This window comes from Phaseolus vulgaris, chromosome 1 (assembly GCF_000499845.2).
Source record: "Phaseolus vulgaris cultivar G19833 chromosome 1, P. vulgaris v2.0, whole genome shotgun sequence".
Taxonomy (NCBI): Eukaryota; Viridiplantae; Streptophyta; class Magnoliopsida; order Fabales; family Fabaceae; genus Phaseolus; species Phaseolus vulgaris.
The window spans coordinates 41,329,152-41,349,357 of NC_023759.2; the positions used below are offsets into that span (position 1 = coordinate 41,329,152).

General features: G+C 27.9%; 1 protein-coding gene and 1 pseudogene across 1 annotated transcript; both read left to right on the forward strand.

Annotated features, from left to right (window-relative positions):
- The first annotated feature begins 6,514 nt into the window (after window positions 1–6,514).
- LOC137816192 (ethylene-response factor C3-like) lies at window positions 6,515–7,328 on the forward strand. The gene has a single exon (XM_068619274.1). The coding sequence runs from the start codon at window positions 6,566–6,568 to the stop codon at window positions 7,199–7,201; it is 636 nt and encodes a 211-aa protein (XP_068475375.1). The 5' UTR covers window positions 6,515–6,565; the 3' UTR covers window positions 7,202–7,328.
- Window positions 7,329–16,756: 9,428 nt separating this feature from the next.
- On the forward strand, window positions 16,757–17,463 carry LOC137816054 (ethylene-responsive transcription factor 1B-like; annotated as a pseudogene).
- Window positions 17,464–20,206: the final 2,743 nt, after the last annotated feature.

Consider the following 20,206-nt stretch of genomic DNA (forward strand, 5'->3'; position numbering starts at 1 on the left):
CAAATTGAACTATAATGAATAATATTTTAATAAGTTTTATATACAGATTCATTTTAAATTATCTTTTACCACAATAACAAAATTTTAATATTAAATTTTATCAATTACATTTGTTACATCAGGCAAAAACTTTTCTTTCATTTTTCTTTATTTTTCATTTTTTTATATTAATTCAAACAATTTCATTTTTCACTTTTTTTTATCACAGTTTTTTGTATTGCCTCAAATCCTGAAACCAACAAAACATTAATAACCTAACCTCTGGACCTATTTATCCTACACCTTATTTAAATATTTTTTATTTTATTTTACTTTCATTTTACTTTTTGCTTTTTGCTTTTTCTTTTCTTTTCTTCTATTGAAAGAGAGTGTTGGCCTCCCCAATCCCCAACCATCCACCTAGTCACGAATCATGCTCAAAGATTTAGACAGAAATAAATGATTAGGTGATTTATCAAATCATTAAACATTTTACATAACATAAAATTAAGTATTACTTTCACAAATTAAAAATGTTAAATATTTAAAAAAGTTCAAACATATGAAAAAATTGAATAAACATAAACACGTGACAGTTTAACACTATCTAATAAAATTTTCTAAGGGGAGTGGTAATACACTTGTGTAAATAATTTGTTTTACAATGGTACTCAAACAACCCACGTGATAAAAAATACGATGACAAAATTGTAAATAATGGAGTAATTTTTTTATATGGATTGCTAGAAACTATATTTTAGACAGTGCATACTATTTCTATTGCTTGTGTAATTTTATAATTCGGTAAAAAAAAGTTTACAAATTATAAATTTATATAAATGAAGCTTTTATATCATTTGATATTATTACATCATTCAAAGCTATGGCCACAATAGAGTATGTCAAAAGTGTAAAATGCCCTAGATTCGCTTAACTATCACAAAACTTAAAATAAAATAGCTGGTGGGATTACATTAAAAGGCATAGGGCTACACTGCGTATAGATTTTAAATCTAATTTAGTTTATTTTGTGCTTAGAGGTGTTGGTATAATCTGTAACATTTTAAATAAAAATTATGGATAATATAAAAAAAACCACGGTGGCAACCATCTAGATCCTAGATTCTATTATTTAATGGTGTGTGTATTATTTAAGTGTTACTTACTTTTTATAGTATGGTTGAATAAAATAGGGTTTTCATTTGCTTGCCTTCATTATTTATTTGTTATTTGTTCATAATGGTTAAAGCGTCAATACACTAGGCTTTAATAAAATAAAAGGAAACTCATATTTTACGTGATAACCTTTGTGTTTGGCCTTTAGATTGTTTTAGGACAAGAGGGAGGAACAGAACGCAGAATGATGGTATGAGAGGAAGGAAGACAAATAGGTTAAGGATGGATGCTTCAAACAAAATAAATATGAAAAGTTTATGCGTTATGTTATCATATAAATGGATTTAAAAGAAGACATCTTATGGCAATGCGACAGACATACTCATCACAATAGTTTCATCCTGAATTTGTTTTGGTTTCTAAAGAAAAATAGTTCTTTTTTTGATGAATTATTATTTACGAATTTATAAATAAATTTAACATTATCTTAAGTTATTATTTATAAATATTATTTACATAATGTTACTTTTAGATTTAAATTTATAAGTAAATTTAATATTATATACAATTATTATTCATACTTCTCTGCAAATTATTATTTACGGATCTCTATCCGTAGATAAATTTTACATTACTTACAAATTTTACCCACAAATCTATATACGTAGGTAAATTAAATATTTTTATTAAGATTATTAATAATATTAATATTTTTATTTATATTATATTAATTATTTTAACAATATTAATAATACTAACAATATAAATAATCTTAATAATATGAATAATATTAACTATTCATAAAAAAATAATCATAAATGATAATAGTAAATAATAAGAAAAGATAAAAAAAATTAAAATAATATATGAAAGATTACCTCCCAATTTATCTATGAAATTCGAAGCCAGGTTCCTTCAGATAACTCAAAGAAGATTTAACCACTACACCAAGCAAATGGTTAAGTATGATTATGATTTTTATTATACTTATTATTATTAACAATATTAATATTAATATTAATATTAATATTAATATTAATATTATTCATATTAATATTAATAATATGAATATAATATGAATAATATGAATATAATATTAATAATATGAATATAATATTAATAATATAATAATAATAATAATAATAATAATAATAATAATAATAATATTAATAATAATAATAATATTAATAATAATAATAATAATAATATTAATAATAATAATAATATTAATAATAATACTAATAATATTAATAATAATATTAATAATCTATACCTATATATAAAGGGGATTCCCCTCTTAACTGCTCTTAATTTTTTTTCTATTTTATCCTTATATTAATATTTAATTTTATTATTGTATTATGATCATTGTGTCCTTTCTTATTCCCCTCTTAACTGCTCTAAATTTTTTTTTCCATTTTATCCTTACTTAATAATTTATTGTATTAATTTATTTTGGTTATTTGGACATTTTATATTTCAAAAATTAATAAAATAATTTTTTAATTTTAAAATTTATTTTATTTGTTATTATTTAACTGGAGAGTGGAGAGAATGAAGAGACTGGCGAGATTGATTAGTTACTTTTCTGATTTAAACTGATATTTTTTTTTATTAAAATTAATTTAAGAAACAAATTTTATGATTCTCCACTACACATAACCCACATATCATACTTCCCACTTTCTCTCTCCACTACTCTTTAACTTCTCATTTTAATGTTATTAAGAAAAATTGTTTTTGAAAAATAAAAAAATACTAAAGAAATAAAAAATGCGGATACACAGGCACGTGAGTGTTCCCGCTAGTATTAATAATATTCATAATAATATTTATAATATTAATAATATTTATAATAATATTAATAATATTTATAATAATATTAATAATATTTATAATATTAATAATATGAATAATATTTATATTAATAATAATCATACGTAAACAAAATTTGTTTGGTATATGCAAAAATCTTATCCCATCACATACAACTCCTTTAAATATAACTTTGTTTGTATTTTTTTTTTATCAGTAATGAATTAAATAAATAAAATAAATATTCTAAACCCTTAGCAAGACCCATACAAGATCCTTACCTTACCAAAGTCAGTTTCCTCTACACTGCTTTAAACTTTTCCAGCTTTGCCTAACAAAATATGAGTATAAGACTGCAAAATGTTGTCTCACAACCCAGCAGAACCAGAACCAAAAAAACACAGCTAAACAAGGATACTAACTATAATCAGCCGCAGAACATGTTGCCTTTGCCACCCAGATTCCTCTGCCACCATCATTACGAAGCATTCACCTTCCTTATATTTTTAGACTTTTGATCCAGATTGGGCTTCATAGTAATTGGATAATTCCCCTACATTGCTTTAGGCTTTTCCAGCATTGCCTAACAAAGATAAGCATAAGACTATACAACGTTGACTCAAAACCCATCAGAACCAAGACCAAAATAGGTCCTGGAAGTTGGGTTATCTTGGTGTCAACGCCATAACCATTAACTCCCTTCCAAAGCATGCCTCTGTGAGAGGAATTGTTGACCCCAAAGCACCTTTGCTTCATCTCCAAATCCTGCATAAAAAATTGATAGCCGAATTGTGCACCCTGAACAGCAAACACAATTGGCTCTTCATGAAAAGTGAGTGTTCCAGCTTTGGGTTTCCTCTGCTGAGAAAGCGTCTGAGATGGTGACCCCACGCTGCAGCAGTTATATATGAGCACTAGCTCTTCAGATATAACGTTGAGAACCAAGTCTGAGTCCGCAAAAGCAAGGATGCATAGCCTAGCACTTGCGAGAATGCCCCACCACTGAATCAGTTTGATTGAGAAAACCAGCAACCAGCAACCAGTGGAATTCCTTTAAAATTTTGTTTGTATGATAAATTAATTTAAATGCTACATGATTAGAATATATAAGATAATAGTGAGACCCACCCATTTTTTTTGGCATAGAATGCAAACTAGGTTTGCAACCGTGCAACTAAAGAAAAGGTAGTGTGTCTCCGACTACTCCACACATTACACACAAAAGTAATTTCTACTTGAACTCCCATATTATACAAAATTGAGAACAAGGTTTATGAGATATGGATATCTTGGTAAACATGGATATTATGGCAGCATAGTTTCAACTATTAGAATAAGGAGAAAAAAGAAAGATGGTACATGATATGAGGTGCACTATTATGGTTTATACGGAGAAAAAGGAATGGAGTTATTTTTAGGAATGATTTTTTTTATTATGAATATGTCATACACGAGATAAGCTCGGTGATTTGGTGATGGCTGAGCATAAAGACAAAATCCTTCCAAGCGTCGTGGTGTACAAACACAGGATTATGCTTGCAATTGGTAAATAGGCACTGGGGGATTTTTCTTCACCTATGAGCTGCAGGTGGTGTTCTGAAGTTTAGCCACTGGAAGGTTTTCTGCAGAAGGTGTTCTCTGTGGCATGTGGAAACTGCAGAGAATCTCAATGTCTCTTGAGCTTGGTAAGGAGTGAGGAAGGTAGATGTGTGCAGGTTATGCCAGGTACACAGTTCTCTGCTGCTGCTGCTGATTGGGGTCAGGTTTTGGATGTGAACACCGGAGCATTTTTCGAAGGATTCATGCAAAGCTTAGACTCGGAGTGTGCTGCAGATAAATACAAATAATGCAGAGCATATTTACTGCCTCTGCAGTTTTGGACTGCACCAATGCAGCCACACAGTCGCAGATGGTATCAGCTGTGGCTGCAGAATCCTCAACACACTGTTGGACGTAAGGAACTAGAATCTAAAGGGAAAGGAGGAAGTAGAAAGGTGTTGAAAAAGAGAAGCAGTCTAAAATTGACGTATGGGAAGTTGTGTGTGTTGATTTTCATAATTAAGATCTTGTAGGTTTGCAAAGGTTTTATAACAGTACTGAATTTTATTAATAGATGGGTTTGGAGTGCAGATTCTCGGATTTTAGTTGGTTGAAAAGGAGTATTGTTGGTGTAATCAATGTAGCATTTTATTTTCTGAAAGTCAGTGCCTATGTTTTTTTGTGTTTGTTTGGTCCAGAGTTTTGGCCTAAACTCTTTGATGCTCTGCAGTCGAAGTTTTAAGGAGATCTATTGTAAAATATCTACTCAGTATCTCTTAAATATTCTTATTTAATTAATTCTTTCTTTTGATAAAAAAAAGGCACTGATAAGAAAAAGACGGAATTGCCTAAAAAGGAAAACTATTGGGATTTATGGATATGAAAAGGAAATGTTGTCTTCTAGTGTGATAATGCTGGTGTGAACAATATAGGTTCAAGTTTTGAGCAATATAGTGTGTTCTGCTATTATTTTGACTGGTATATTTTACACTGGTTGTCTAATGTAATCTACTCTGGTTTTCCTTTTGGCTGGAGTTTAGGTACTTATTAGGGGAGCTGAGTATGCTTGCAAGTTGGAAACAGGCATTGATCAGGAAAAGAAATTGAGATGGTGTATGTGGAAAGCATAAGAGATGAATGTGTTATATTTTGATTTGAGTTATGCAGTCTGCTATGGATCCTGCTATGAGAGCTATGATATAAGATGTGTATTTTCTACATGGCTAATTGTTAGGTTCTGTACTGAAAGGTATTCAATGCAGTAAAATTTAGGCCTGCAATTGAGGAATAAGACATGATTGTCCAAAGAAAAAACTGAAGAGGTATATAGAGAGTATTTTGAAATGACAACGTTGTCTCTGCTGCTATGGTTTTCCAATGACTAAAGTGATATATATTACATACCCGCTTGTTATAATGCAAATCATACAGGGAAATTAGCAGGACCACTTTGAATTCATATTTGGGTATTTCTAGTACTATATATATATTTGTTTTTTTTCTTTCGTTGGTTTAAAAACTCTTGAAATTATTCAAATAAAATTTCAATTAATATGGAAGGCATCGTATTTTTCAATTAATAATAATATATAGTTTCTTTTAACTACAAATTTTGTATTGTGGTTGAATGTGCAAACAAAAAAGATCTTGAAATAACCCTACCCAATTCATGCAACAAATTCTCATCGCAGTCATTTTATACCAGACAGAAAATTCTACGTGATGAGGCGGCGCCGTTCACCCATTCGGCCAACCTTTCCCTGCCACTGAACCATTGCTTCAATCCTTTGAAATTGCATTATTTGACTCACGTGCGCAAAGTAGTAGTAGTACTCAAAACCTAGGACTAAGTCCAATCATTTGTTTATTTCAATTACACCATGTTTTTTATCATTAAAAATCCTAGGCCATCCTCCTTGGTCACTATTCTTAACTCAACCTTTCTTAATTAATTCACTCCCAATTTGAACACCATTCTTTTATAACCCATTTGTTAATGCACCTCATAAATCTCTTCTCTTTTCACCGGATATATAAGTTCAAGCCTCTCAATTTTTTCATGTACGAAAAACAAATACTAACAAAGAAGGTACACACTTATTTCTCATCTTCAGAAATGAATTTTTATTCTTCATTTTCATACCAAAGTCTAGAATCGCATCTCAACTCATGGGAAGAGTTGTTTTCGTTCAACAACCTGCCCTTGAATAATGCAACAAATGCATCGTCCTTATTGGACTCCAACACCTCTGATACTACATACGATGGTTCAAATCCACAGCCTCTATCTGTAGCCCCAACAAAGAAAGAGAAGAGACCCTATAGAGGAGTAAGAAGAAGGCCATGGGGAAAATGTGCAGCAGAAATACGAGACCCTACAAGAAATGGTGTTCGAGTATGGATCGGAACATTTGACACTGCTGAAGAAGCTGCTTTAGCTTATGACCAAGCAGCTTTCTTGACAAGGGGTGTTCTTGCTACCCTTAACTTTTCCGCACAAGTGGTGATGGAGTCCCTCAAAGACATGGGTTTCAAGGCACTGAGAAATAGTGTCTCACCCTTGTTGGAACTCAAAAGGATGCACGTGATGAGAACAAAATCTAGGGCTAGCAGAAATGGTGGTAAAAGGGTTAAAAGGGGTTGCAGCAAAGGGAAATTTGATTCTACTACTGAAACTGTGTTGGTGTTGGAAGATTTGGGTCCTGAATACCTAGAGCAACTTTTGACCTTCACTTCCCCAGGTTCTTGGTGAATTTCTGGATGCTTCGGGAGATGTTTGAAACAACAAAACCTTGTTCATTTAAACTCATTCATTCATTCATAGCTTGTTTATTCTTTAAGTGGTCTCTTAAATTAATTCATTTATTTTCTTCTTCCCACTTTGTATATTAACAGAAAATTTTGAACAAATATTCCCGTTGATTTTTCTTTAAATATTACTGATATATTAAATTAACTTTCTTCATAATTCACTTTCATTTTTTTACTAGTCATTAATAAATACAAACACTTATAATGTTAATAGAGATAAATAAAGAAAATAAATGTAATTTAAAATAATATAAAAATTATAAAATATCTTTTGAAAAAACAGTACTACTTTTTAATTTGGACACACACACGAATAACATTAATTGTATGGAATAGCATTCCATTTAGGGGTGCAATAGTGGATTCTAAGCAGATCTTTAATGCAACGGGTGTCTTTGCCATGCATTAAAATCCTAGCTAGTTAGAACTTAATGAATTTAGTGCTTAGTGTTCTATCATAACTAGTCATCTTATCTTATTATCTTGTGTTCTATCATAACTGGCCATCTTATCTTATTATCTTGTGATCTCTGCTCTGTGCTATATATTTGTTGTGCCTTGTTGTTGCGCTCTGTTGCTGCTATGAAATGCAGGTAACCTTGGAAAGAAATGACCATGCTCTTAGACATCAGTGACTGAATTTGGAGGGGTTGATTATGTTAGCTTAGATCACAATATAACTTTGACACCAAAAGCAAAAGGGTAACAATGTGCATGGAAGATGGACGAATATTTTGAGCAAATATTAATGTTACATACTCCAACGAGTCATTTATTGTAGTTTAACTTTCCTCAATTAAGTAAAAAAAAAAATAACGTGTAGGAAAACACTATGGATTGCTATTGGTATGAAGTATATGGGATATATAGGAGCAGTAGAGTTTCAAGAATGTTAGAATAGATGCCGAGGAAGTTTTATATATGACACAACTCAAAAAGCATGGACTTCCATGAAATATACTCTACCTGTTTTAATTATTGTTTTTTTAGAATAGTACTTATGTTGATCCAGAGTGTTTGAAGTACATCAAATAATGCTTATGGAAGTAAAATCTGAGGTTGTTTTGGGATATAGAAGTTATTTGGCTGGTTAGCATTGGGAAGCAGTTGGTCTGTCGTTTTCCCTTGAAGAATCAACAGATGGTATTATTTTTTGTGGCTACCAAATATTGACTCTTCGAATCTTTTATCATCCATAACATGACCATGTGTTTTATCCGTTGATTATGAGGTTATTGATATTTAATTGAAAAGTTAGAGGAATTATGTTGTTTAAGTGAGATGTGTAATTAGATGGGATACAAATATATTTTCGGAGTTATATAGGTACAAGTTATATAACTTTTTATGTAGTTAAAACAAGGTGGGTTGGAAAATTAGAGGTAATTTTTTTAATAATGATGAAGTATCTCTTAAATTTTTATTTTTTATATTTTTTTATCAACAAATAATTAATAAATTAACCTTTATATAAATATTTTTTTATATAAATACTTAACCTTTATATAAAAGACTACTACCCAACCTTCTTTCTTACAACTCCATAGACATAGACAAAACAATATTCACCAACAAACAAATACCATATCATTTTGAAATCTAAACTAGCTGCACAATTATACATATAAATTATACATTTAAATTATGCAGAAAACCAGAATTCATGAGAATGGACATTGATGCTTTGGTAACATTGCTTACAGAGATTTGTTTTGCCTAATACCAACTTCACATATTGCTATGCCACATTCCAGACAGCTCCCCCCCAATCTGCTTATTCACTTTACGCATATATGATTTATCTTTTGTATTCATGCTACATCTTACACATGAAAAACAGCCGAGCAACCAAAAATAAAAACCTCAAACCAGCTGCAACATCTGCTTACTCTACTCCAACTGAGAGAACCTGAGGCATGAATTTTGATCTTTATGTGTGCAGATTTCAGCTATTGAATAATTGACCTTCATAAGACTAAGTGACATAATTAGATGTGAACGAATACAACTTATGCAGTCCTACGGCAGAATCAAAATCTATGCAGTGAGGGCATGATGAGATCGGGATGAGCTGCTGCATGATGACCGCAATTTCTTTACGTGTGATTGTTGTAACATAAACGAGACGAGACATTACTCTTTGTTTAACTGCTAATGTTGCTAGAGTGTGAATGTGTGATCATTGTAACCTTGATTATAAATTACTAGCAACATCTGTTTTGGTAGGGATGAGAGGAATAATCAGAGTGTGCTTTTTGGAATCGTGGCATACTATGTTTTCTGGTTTGAGAGTTTTTTTTTATCATTCTCCATCTAGGAGTAACTTCACTATATTCCTCTTGTTTATTACTTTTTTTTTTCTTTTGTTTGTGGTTTTATACATGAATTATAACATTCATACTGTTTCCAAATTTAATACATATTTTTTTTCTGATAAGAAAATTTTCATTTTAAATTTGTCTTAAAGTAATTAATAAGTATTGCAAGGTTAACGTTTATACTTCCAAAAATATCTTCATACTCTCCTCCCACTCTTTACTTGTTTTTTTTAATCTATCAATAATATATATATATATATAAATTTAAATGGCTGAATTTAATAATTAATAAATTTATTTGCTTATTTTATAATTACAATTATTTTTTTTATCAGCAATTAAAAATGAATAAATATGAATCACCCTTATACATAATTACAACCTTAACCTCTCACAATACATACTCTCATGTATGTCTCTAACAGAACACTTATAGCTTAACCCAGAGAAAGTCACATGAGACAAACAATCATACATCTTAAATGAATACATTATGAGATCATCCCCATACAAACTATCGGGTCTATACACCAATCAGAAAAGGAGAAATGCGTTGAGTGTGACTTGGATATAACCCAAGACCAAATCTTTAATTGGACTAAAACAAAAGCTTCTAGTACGTCTTCTACTCCTCCATTAAAAATTACCCTGTTTCTGTGCTTCCAAACCTCGTTGACTACTACAATCTAAATCCTTTCCCAAACCTTCATTCACCGAAGCCGGCACGTTGCTCATCCTAAATTGGAAAAAATTTAGCAATGGGACATTATGAAACACACTCTGCACACCCTTCCATACACAACAATGGTTCCCAATAACTAAATAAATCTGCACTCCAAGAAAAGATGGGTACTATGTATGAGTTGAACAAAAATATTTAGTTGAATGCAAAATAATAAAAAGAGATTTATAAAAAAAAACGTTACAACTAATTTATTGGAAAATTGTCTTTTACTTACCCACTTTTTCATAAATAACCATTTGAAAACTTCATTTTGATAATAAAGTATTATACATAAATTAGTTAACAATAAACCAATTAAAGAAAATATTTAAAATTTAAATTAGTTGTATAATAAATATATATGATAAATTTGTTGTTGTTAAATCTGACTTTTATTTTAAGATAGATTTTAAATGAATAAAAATTTGAAAATCTAGAAATAAAAGTTAGATGTTAAATTCTTATTTCGTTCAAAAAATTATATCTCACAAAACTCTTCTTTCTTAATTCTCTTTAACTTAGAGGATATTATAGTTGTGAATATTACTCAAGCATGAATGCTAGATTCTAATTATAGAAAAGAGGTGTCAAGTAAGACGAACTTACTATTAATGTATAGATGTATGCATACATATATATATATATATAATAATATAATATAATATAATATAATATGATATGGAAAAGCAACGTGTGTGTGCGTGTTATTTTTTTTAATCTCGAAGAGTGAAAGTAAAGTATGTAAAATTAGGTTGATTATCATAATTAAAAAGGTAATAATTAATGTTATATAAATGATAAAAAAAATATACTTAAAAAATTAGAAATAGAAATACCGACTTTAAAATGAGATATTATCTTTTATATATATATATATATATATATATATTATATCACTATAAAATAATCATTTAATAGTAATTAATTTAACAAAAAAATAATTAATCATAAATTAGATAGAACTACATATAATTTTGTAAACTTAAAAATTATTAATATTTAAAATATTTTTTATTATTAATAAAAAATATAAAATATTTTTTAAATTAGTATCCAAACATTACCTATAAAATTTTTAATTACTAACTACTTTAAATCCTAAATTAGTTTTTAAATTAAAAACTTTGGTAATAATACCGTTTAATATCAATTTAAAAATTATTTTATAATTTTTTTATTAATAATAAAATTATTTTAAATATTAATAATTTTTAATTTAAAAAAATAGTATCTATCTTAGTAATTATATTAACTAAATATTTTTTTTTATCTAAGTTAGTTACTATTAAATAATTTTCTTAATATATATAGATTCCTATAATCTTATTTGTTTATTCTAAAATGGATATATAATCCATATTAATAACATGGATAAAAAGAATATATTATTAAAATATGTAATTGAAATAACTTTTGTTGTATTTTATTATATTATAAGTTTTCATATTTTGTGTGGTATTTATAAATATTTTATAAAAATTCACAAAAAAATATGCCAAGTGAATTTTTTAAAATTTTATGAAATATTTGAAAAAAAAATATAACAAAATTAAGTACAACAAGTCTTGATTACTAATTCTTGAGAACAAAATTATCTTTTAGTTTTTTATATTCTTAGTATTTGGATTTAATACATTTATAAAATAAATAGTATCCTTCATTTTCTGAATTTTATTTTATTTAAATTAATTATTGATATAAAATCTCTAACATTCTTTTGAAATAGTAATCACTACTACAAGAAAATTGTGAAATATTATTATATTGATTAAAATAAAAATTATTTTATAAACTAAAAAATTTTATAAACTAAAAAATTATTGTATCTAAAGTAGTTTCTATTATTAATGAAAAGTTATAAAATAGTTCCTAAATTGGTATCTAACCATCGACTACTAAGATTTTATCTATTAATTATTTATATTCTAAATTAGTATTTATTAGTCTTTTAAAGACTAATTTAAAATATAAAATATTAGTAGCTAAAATTTCACTAGCTAATTTAGATACAAATTTAAAAACTATTTTATAAATTTTTATTAATAATAAAAACTATTTTATATACCAATATATTTTGTCTCTAAAAATAGTATCTAATTTAGTTAATATAGTGAATAATGATTTTCTTGTAGTGAATATTTAACTTTTCAAATAAATTTTAGTTTCATTTTAGAATTTAAAATTTGGATTTAATTCAAATCTAAATTTTAGTGAATATATTTTTCACTTGTATACTACATTTTCAACAATATATTTGAATTATGTAAGATCCCTTCTAGGACTTGAGAATTATAATTCAAAAAATAATTCAATATTTATAACGATTTGTATGTTGCAAAATCTAGCATATTAGCTATAAGACTCCTGGATCATGTTTCGTCATATAATTTTCATTATTTCTTTAAAGTTTTGATCAAATTCGACGGCTTATTATTAGTCAAAAATTTAGGATTAAAATAAAAAGACGATTTCATCGTAACCATGTTTACAACGAGGGTGTTTGTTTGCATTTGGACCAAACTTATATAAACTAATACACTAACTATAATAAATTTTAAACTGAGAAAATAGATTAATTTTTGTTTTATAAAGTTTAGTACACATGCCAATTCCTTGAAAAAAAAGTAAATAGGTTAATTTTTATGTTTTCGAAATATACTGTCAGAAAAAGAACAAGAAACGTTAACACGGCCTTCATTGAAAACATATTACAGAAATCGATTGAATCAATCTTACGTAAATGAGATTTAATCTCGTTAAATTATTATTAAATAAAGAAAATTCATCTCTTTAAATAAAATTGATTAATATTTTTATATAGAACTCACGTTAGACATAATTATTAATAATTATGAAATATGATTTTTGAGTTACTGAAATCTCATATTTCATTAATAATGTTTTATCACATCAAATATAGTATAAAAAGGAGAGAGAGAGAAATAACAAATGGGACTAAACTAATTTTATGATAAAAAGAATAAAATATATATATATATATATATATATATATATATATATATATATGAGCACTCCCGGAAAGAATCTAATTATAACGATACAAAGAAAGTTTAAAAATATTATGAAAAAAAGTTTAAAGAAAGACTACAAGGCATACTATCATACGAGATAAACTCAAACCTGTTAACTTAACTTGGAGAAACTTCGAATAATTTTTCCTCATCCAAATCGAAAAGGTAATAGTAGCAAGTCTAACATGTTTAACAATAAGGATTGGAGATTTAATAAAAGATATAAGATCAATAAGAGAAGTGTAAGTGATGAACCTAATTTTATTCACATTTATTAACTTTAATCATATATTATTGGTATCTGATAAATAAATAAATTCATTGTTTTAATTAAGATTCATATACTTAGGTTTATTTGGGTCTTAACTATTTTTTGTGTTAATTTTGTGTTTTTTTAGATTAAATAGTTTGAATGCAAATCTTCTGCAAAATACAAGGAAACAAAATCCAAGAATTCTAAAAAGTTGAAAACTGAGAAACTGTTAACAAAATCTAAACCATAATATTTTCCTAAGATCCTTGGACCAGAAAAATCTATAAAAAGACACAAGCCTCAAGGATAAAGGAGGAAGTTTCGTAGGGTTTTCTTAGTTTGTTTTCTTTTGTTTTGCCGCATGGAAGGCTAAACCTTTTTTGTTGATTTCTTTGTAATTCCCCATTTAGTTATGAGATTTTGATCAATAAGAGTTTTATTTTTTGCATGATCGAGAGTCTTCCTTATCTTAAACTTTGGCTTTTTAGTTAGTTCACATTGTTCTAATTAAGTTTTTGAGCACATGATTCAAGAAAGAGGAGATAAGCATTCCCATGGAACAAAGTGTGTACTGATTAAACTAGTAGATACATGTTTTACTAGTTAGTTTCAAGTTGAATCAAATTGACGCATGTTCAATCTGGTTTAGCTTTGTTTGATGGTTAAAAAATGAACAATCTTTAGAGAACCTATGACGAATTCGTTGGTGAAGAATTTGGAGATCAACGACTTTTTATTTGTTGTTTTAATCTCTTTTATATTTTCTGCTAAACAATCTCAACCCCTTTTATCTTTACTATTATTGCTAACTTTTCTTGTTAGCAGATAGATTCTGAATACTGAAAAAGATTTAAAATCCAAAAGCAAAGATTTTCATTCAGATGAAAAGAAAAAAAATAAAGATCTAGATAAACTTGAAACCAATTTTATAATTTGGTGCTATAGTAGTTTAACTATATCATACATAGGTAAAGACTGGTTTCATTTATCTGGCTTTATATTCTTCCTCTTGATAGATATCAATATGACAAATTCTAACTAAAAAAATAAATTCTCTTATTCCAACGGATTGAATAACCATGCTATGGCTTTATTGGATGCCCCTACTCCCATGTAATATTACGTTTAGAGGAGAGAATTTAGATAGAAAAAGAGAACTTATAAAATGAAACAACTTCTTATTCATTCGAACATGCAGTGCCTAGGTTCTTCATATATATTACAAGACTTTTGTTTGTTAGACTCCACAGAGACTATTTCCCATGACTGTTTGACAATAAAATTCACCACGAACATTGAATGCATATAAAAAGGAGAAGCATGGACAATTTCTATTTCCTAAAGTACATTAAATATCATTATTCAACCACACCCTTTCAAGCCTTAAGCCTTTTACATATTATATTCATTGTTTCTATTATTTATAAATAATATTAATTATAAATCCTAAAATTATTTATAAAATTATATTACTATGATTATAAACCCTAATATTAATTATTAAATTTTAATAATCTTAATTATATATCTAAAATAATATTAACTAAAATAATATTAATTATAAATTCTAAAATTACTTATTAAATTTTTTTACTCTAATAATCTATAAATTAATGTGCTCATAAAAATAATAACCCCAAAAGAATATATTTAACAATTATAAAAAAAACTTGACCAACATGGTGGTGGTGAGTAGCGGCAGCGCAAAGGAGCAAGGTGAAAGAAACCAAAACACAGTCAAGAATACGCCCTGGACAGTGGAGAACCTAAAAACATCAAATATGAGTAATGGAGGAATGGAGACACAACGTAAAACCAATGGAGCAATAAAGTAAGAACTTACAAAGAGTAATGGAAGCAAGCTGCAAACAAGCAAGGTGCAGGGAGACGAGAGCGCGAGAGAGAACGAAAACGAAAGTGATGAGAGCATAAGTAAGGTGGACTCTAATTAGGATAAAATAAAAAGTCATTAGACAATGATTCTTACTAATAACCGCTCTTTATATTGAAATTTGAAAAATAGACTACGATTTTATAATAACTGCAGTTTATATGAGACTCATAGACAACAATTGTTGATAGGAACCACAGTCTATGTGCTTGGTCATAACTATAGACAACGGTCATACCATGAGTCGATTTTAAATGGACAACATTTGACTTTGAACCGATGTTGTAAGGTTGTTGTTGAACAACTTTTTTGCACTAGTGTAAGTGTGAGTGAAGGAGATGATTGTGGATGAAGAAGATGAGTGTGAGGAGATTTATGAATGTGAATGTATGAGATAAGTGTAAGGCCTTCAGATTAAAAATTATTTATGATTTGTATTTGTTGTCACGAAAACACATTGATCATAACATATAAATTAGTGTCGATTTAGCTGAGACTATAACTTAAATAAATATAAATACTAAAATAAATAAAATTAGTATTTGCTAAATCGACACTAATCTTATTTATTTTTAATATTTATTTTAGTTAGTGTTGACTAAGCCGACACTAATGTGACACTAACAAAAATAATTTTATTACTTATTAAAAGAAGTTAAAAATATTTAGCATCAACGTAAAATTGACTAAACTGACTCTAGTAGTATTTGATATTAAGTAGAGTCTATTAGTGTTGGCTAAACTAACGTTAATTCTACAGTATAACACAAATAATTATTTATTACAAAATTTAAAAAAGTAATTTTACATTTTTTATTTCTTTTAAAAAATAATAATATTTTGTGTCGTATTACCTCGTTATCATCCGTACTAATCCAACACTAACATAAATATTTATTGAAATTAAAAAGATAAAAATAATTTTGTAACTTTTTGAAAAAAAAAATAAAATCTTTTGTGTTCTTATAAAGTTACAATTTGACGAACACTAATATTTAAAAACTAATTTTATATTTTCTTACCATATATAATTATGTTGATCTACACCCTTATAACTAAACACATAGTTAAGAATATATCCGAATGGATCCTAGCTAGGTGACCATTTTCCGAAAGTTACTCAATTTGTAATTCAACATTCTCGTGTTCAACTCTTTCTAAGGGTGCTTCCTCGAACTTGAGTACCAGGATAAAAAACAGGTTCCATGAAATCAGCAACAAAATAACGTTATATATATAAAGAGAGAAAGACCGGAAAACATTTGAATTATTAAGAAAATCAGTGTTGGAATGCTTCTAGATGTGGAATCACTGAGGCAATAAATCATAGCCATAACATGATGACAAGCATAGATGATCCATATTATCTGACTGCAATATCTATATATATACTAATCCGATTTCTTCAAAGCAACCAATATGGGTTCCCCTTTCTTTGAGCTTTCAGATTGGGGCACATTGATGGAGCCTTCTGATATTTTGTTTGAACCATTTTCAAGCAAAGATATTGGTTATGACCCTTTCCATGACTGTCTTTCCTTTGATATGATTGATGACTCAAGGGATCCACAAGAACCAAGTGAAGTGATTGAAGCTATGGAAGTGGTGCAAAGTAAGAAGTGTGGTATATTGGGGTAAGGAGAAGACCGTGGGGAAGATTTGCAGCGGAGATCAGAGACGCGACGAGGAAAGGTACGAGGGTTTGGCTTGGAACGTTTGGTAATGCAGAAGAAGCTGCTTTGGCTTATGATCAAGCTGCATTTGTGATGAGAGGAACAAGTGCAGTGCTGAATTTTCCTGTCAAAAGGGTTATGGAGTCTTTACAAGAGCTGAATTATTTTGGTTGCAGACAAGGGTGCTCTCCGGCATTGGAACTCAAAAAGAAGCACAACATGCGACGACAATTATCCTCAAAGTCTAAGGAAACTAAAACCAAACTGGAATTGGAAGAATCGAGTGTTTTGCAGGACTTGGGAGCTCAATAGACACTTCATATCAGATCAAACTGCAAGCTTGAAGGATTATAAATTTTCTTCTCTCTCTTTCTTTATTTCTTATTACGTTCAAACTCATTCTTCAAAACCAATTCTACTAAAACAATATCTCATGCTAGTTTATCTCTTTAAAGTTCATCTTAGCAAAAGAAATTACGCTTCTTCTTCTGATAATTCGTGCCTAAAAATACAAATATTTCATCCCCTACGAAAATAAATGTTGTTTGGAAGCAATTTGATTATTAACCTATTAAAATTTAGGATCGTCATTTTTTTTTCCAGCAATTTAGGATCATGATGAACCAATACGGAATCTAATTTTGATTTACACCCCAAGATTTACATGACCTTGTCCACAAAATCAACAAACGTAATTACTAAATTTCACCCGACAAAAGAAGAAAAATAAATTATCTATACCTATATATAAAAGGGATTCCCCTCTTAACTGCTCTTAATTTTTTTCCCATTTTATCCTTATATTAATATTTAATTTTATTATTTTATTATGGTCATTGTGTCTTTTTTTATTTCCCTGCTCTTAATTTTATTCCCATTTTATCCTTATATTAATATTAAATTTTATTATTGTATTATGGTCATTGTGTCATTTATTATTTTTTTTACAGTATTTGGTAAACGTAGTGGGGCGGTTTTGAATGGAAAGAGATGTGGAGGAACGGTTATGAATTGAAAGAGAGGTGGAGGAATGGTTATGAATTAAAAAATATGATTTATTTTGAAAATTAATTGCATAATGAGAGAGTGTCTGTTTTATGAGAGAGAAATAAATTTAATAAAATATTTGAAATAAATGGAACAACCGTTTTGGATTGAAAGAGATAATTTATTTTGAAAATTAATTGCGGGAGTGTCTATTTTATGAGAGAGAAATAAATATTAGGAAACGTAAGTAGTGGCCAAACGTGAACAATTTTATTATTACTGAGTGGTTACCACTTTTTTCAGTAGTTTCCACTGTTTACATCCACTTTCTTCCGAATGAGTAGTTGAGCGGTCAGTAATTTTCACCGTTTACATCTACTTTCTTAAGAAGGAGTAGTTTTCACCAGTTATATTCAAATTGTAAGGAGTAGTTTTCACCAGTTGCATCCAAAGAAAAAAAATGCTCATAAATTTGGACACATCTTGAACCCTATTCCTTCACGCTCCATGTTCTTCTCCTATTCTCACGCGTCTTAGTCCCTCTTCAATCACCATTGTACAACAACAACTACCATTGCTTGCTCCTTCTCACACTTCCCAAAGCATTCGAAGCAGAGACGCGTCTCATTGTTATAGGATTTGAACATTTTTGTTTCTATTGCTTTCTTAATTTTTTTTATATTTTTGTATGAATCCTAAGTCCAGCTTTGCGAGCAAAGTTTTTATATCTACTGATGTTTTGATCTATTAGATATTACATAAGTTGGAAGTTTGGTAATTTGTATTTAGTTTATTATTTTATTTTTTTTAACTTTTTTGCCATGGAAGACGTGGATTCAATTGATATGGTGATAGATTCTACAACTTCCCAACATACAACCCTTGCATAAGACGTTTGATGAACATGAAAGTTACTATTCTAAACTTGAAATGGGAAGATCTTGAATAACATTACCATTTGCATTATGTTTTGACATTATTTGCTACTCCAATTTTTTAAAACTTAATTTTAATTATACAAAGTTCAACATTACACCCAAGTTAAATCAAAATTTAATATTCAAAAACAATAAAATAAAAATATAAAAAAAAATAATGTAAAATCTTAATAAAACTATTATCAGTGGTGCATTTAGATAATTTACATGTCTTCTCATATAATTTAATATTTATTAAAATTATATAAATATATAAATAGTAAAAATGAAAAATGCGCATATACACCTACACTCAGGTGTCTGTGTTCCCGCTAGTATATATAATAAAAAAAAGTTTAAATAAAACAGTTTTTTTTTTTTTTTTGTGTCATTTGCTACCTTTGTTTATGTTAATTTCGTAGAGAGGAAAATATATTCAATGGTTCATGATTTAAAAGCCATAAAAATAATGTTAATCATTATTAATCAAAATAAATCATAATAATAACTTCTCAGCATATACATATATACATACATATATATATATATATATATATATACATATATACATACATATATATATATATATATATATATATACATATATACATACATATATATATATATATATATATATATATATAGCACTTAAGTATCGTTTTGTCAGAATACGCTAACAATGCTAACAAGTAAAAGATGAAAATTTCTAATAGATTTTTTTTTATGCCTGAGTGTTAATATCCTTTAAGATTTCAATCAATGATAAAAAAATATTATTACAATTTTTTTAACCAATTTTAAATATATTCGTTCACAAATTGTGATAACTTATTTTTTATTTATTTTTTAAAATTTTTGTTAATCACTTGCTTAAGGCAAGCATATCACACTTTGTAATGATTTTTAATCCATCACAAAAAAATTGCGACAAATTTTTTCTATCACAAATGTAATATTATAGACAACTAATAAAAAATTATTTTTAATTTGTCCATATATTTATATAAATATATTTTTTATTTACTACAGATATTTATACAAATGTATTTTTATTTACTGTAGGTAATATTATTAAATTTTGAAATAATTAAGAATTATATTATATATTAATTTACACATGTTATTTGAAATAATTATATATATATATATAT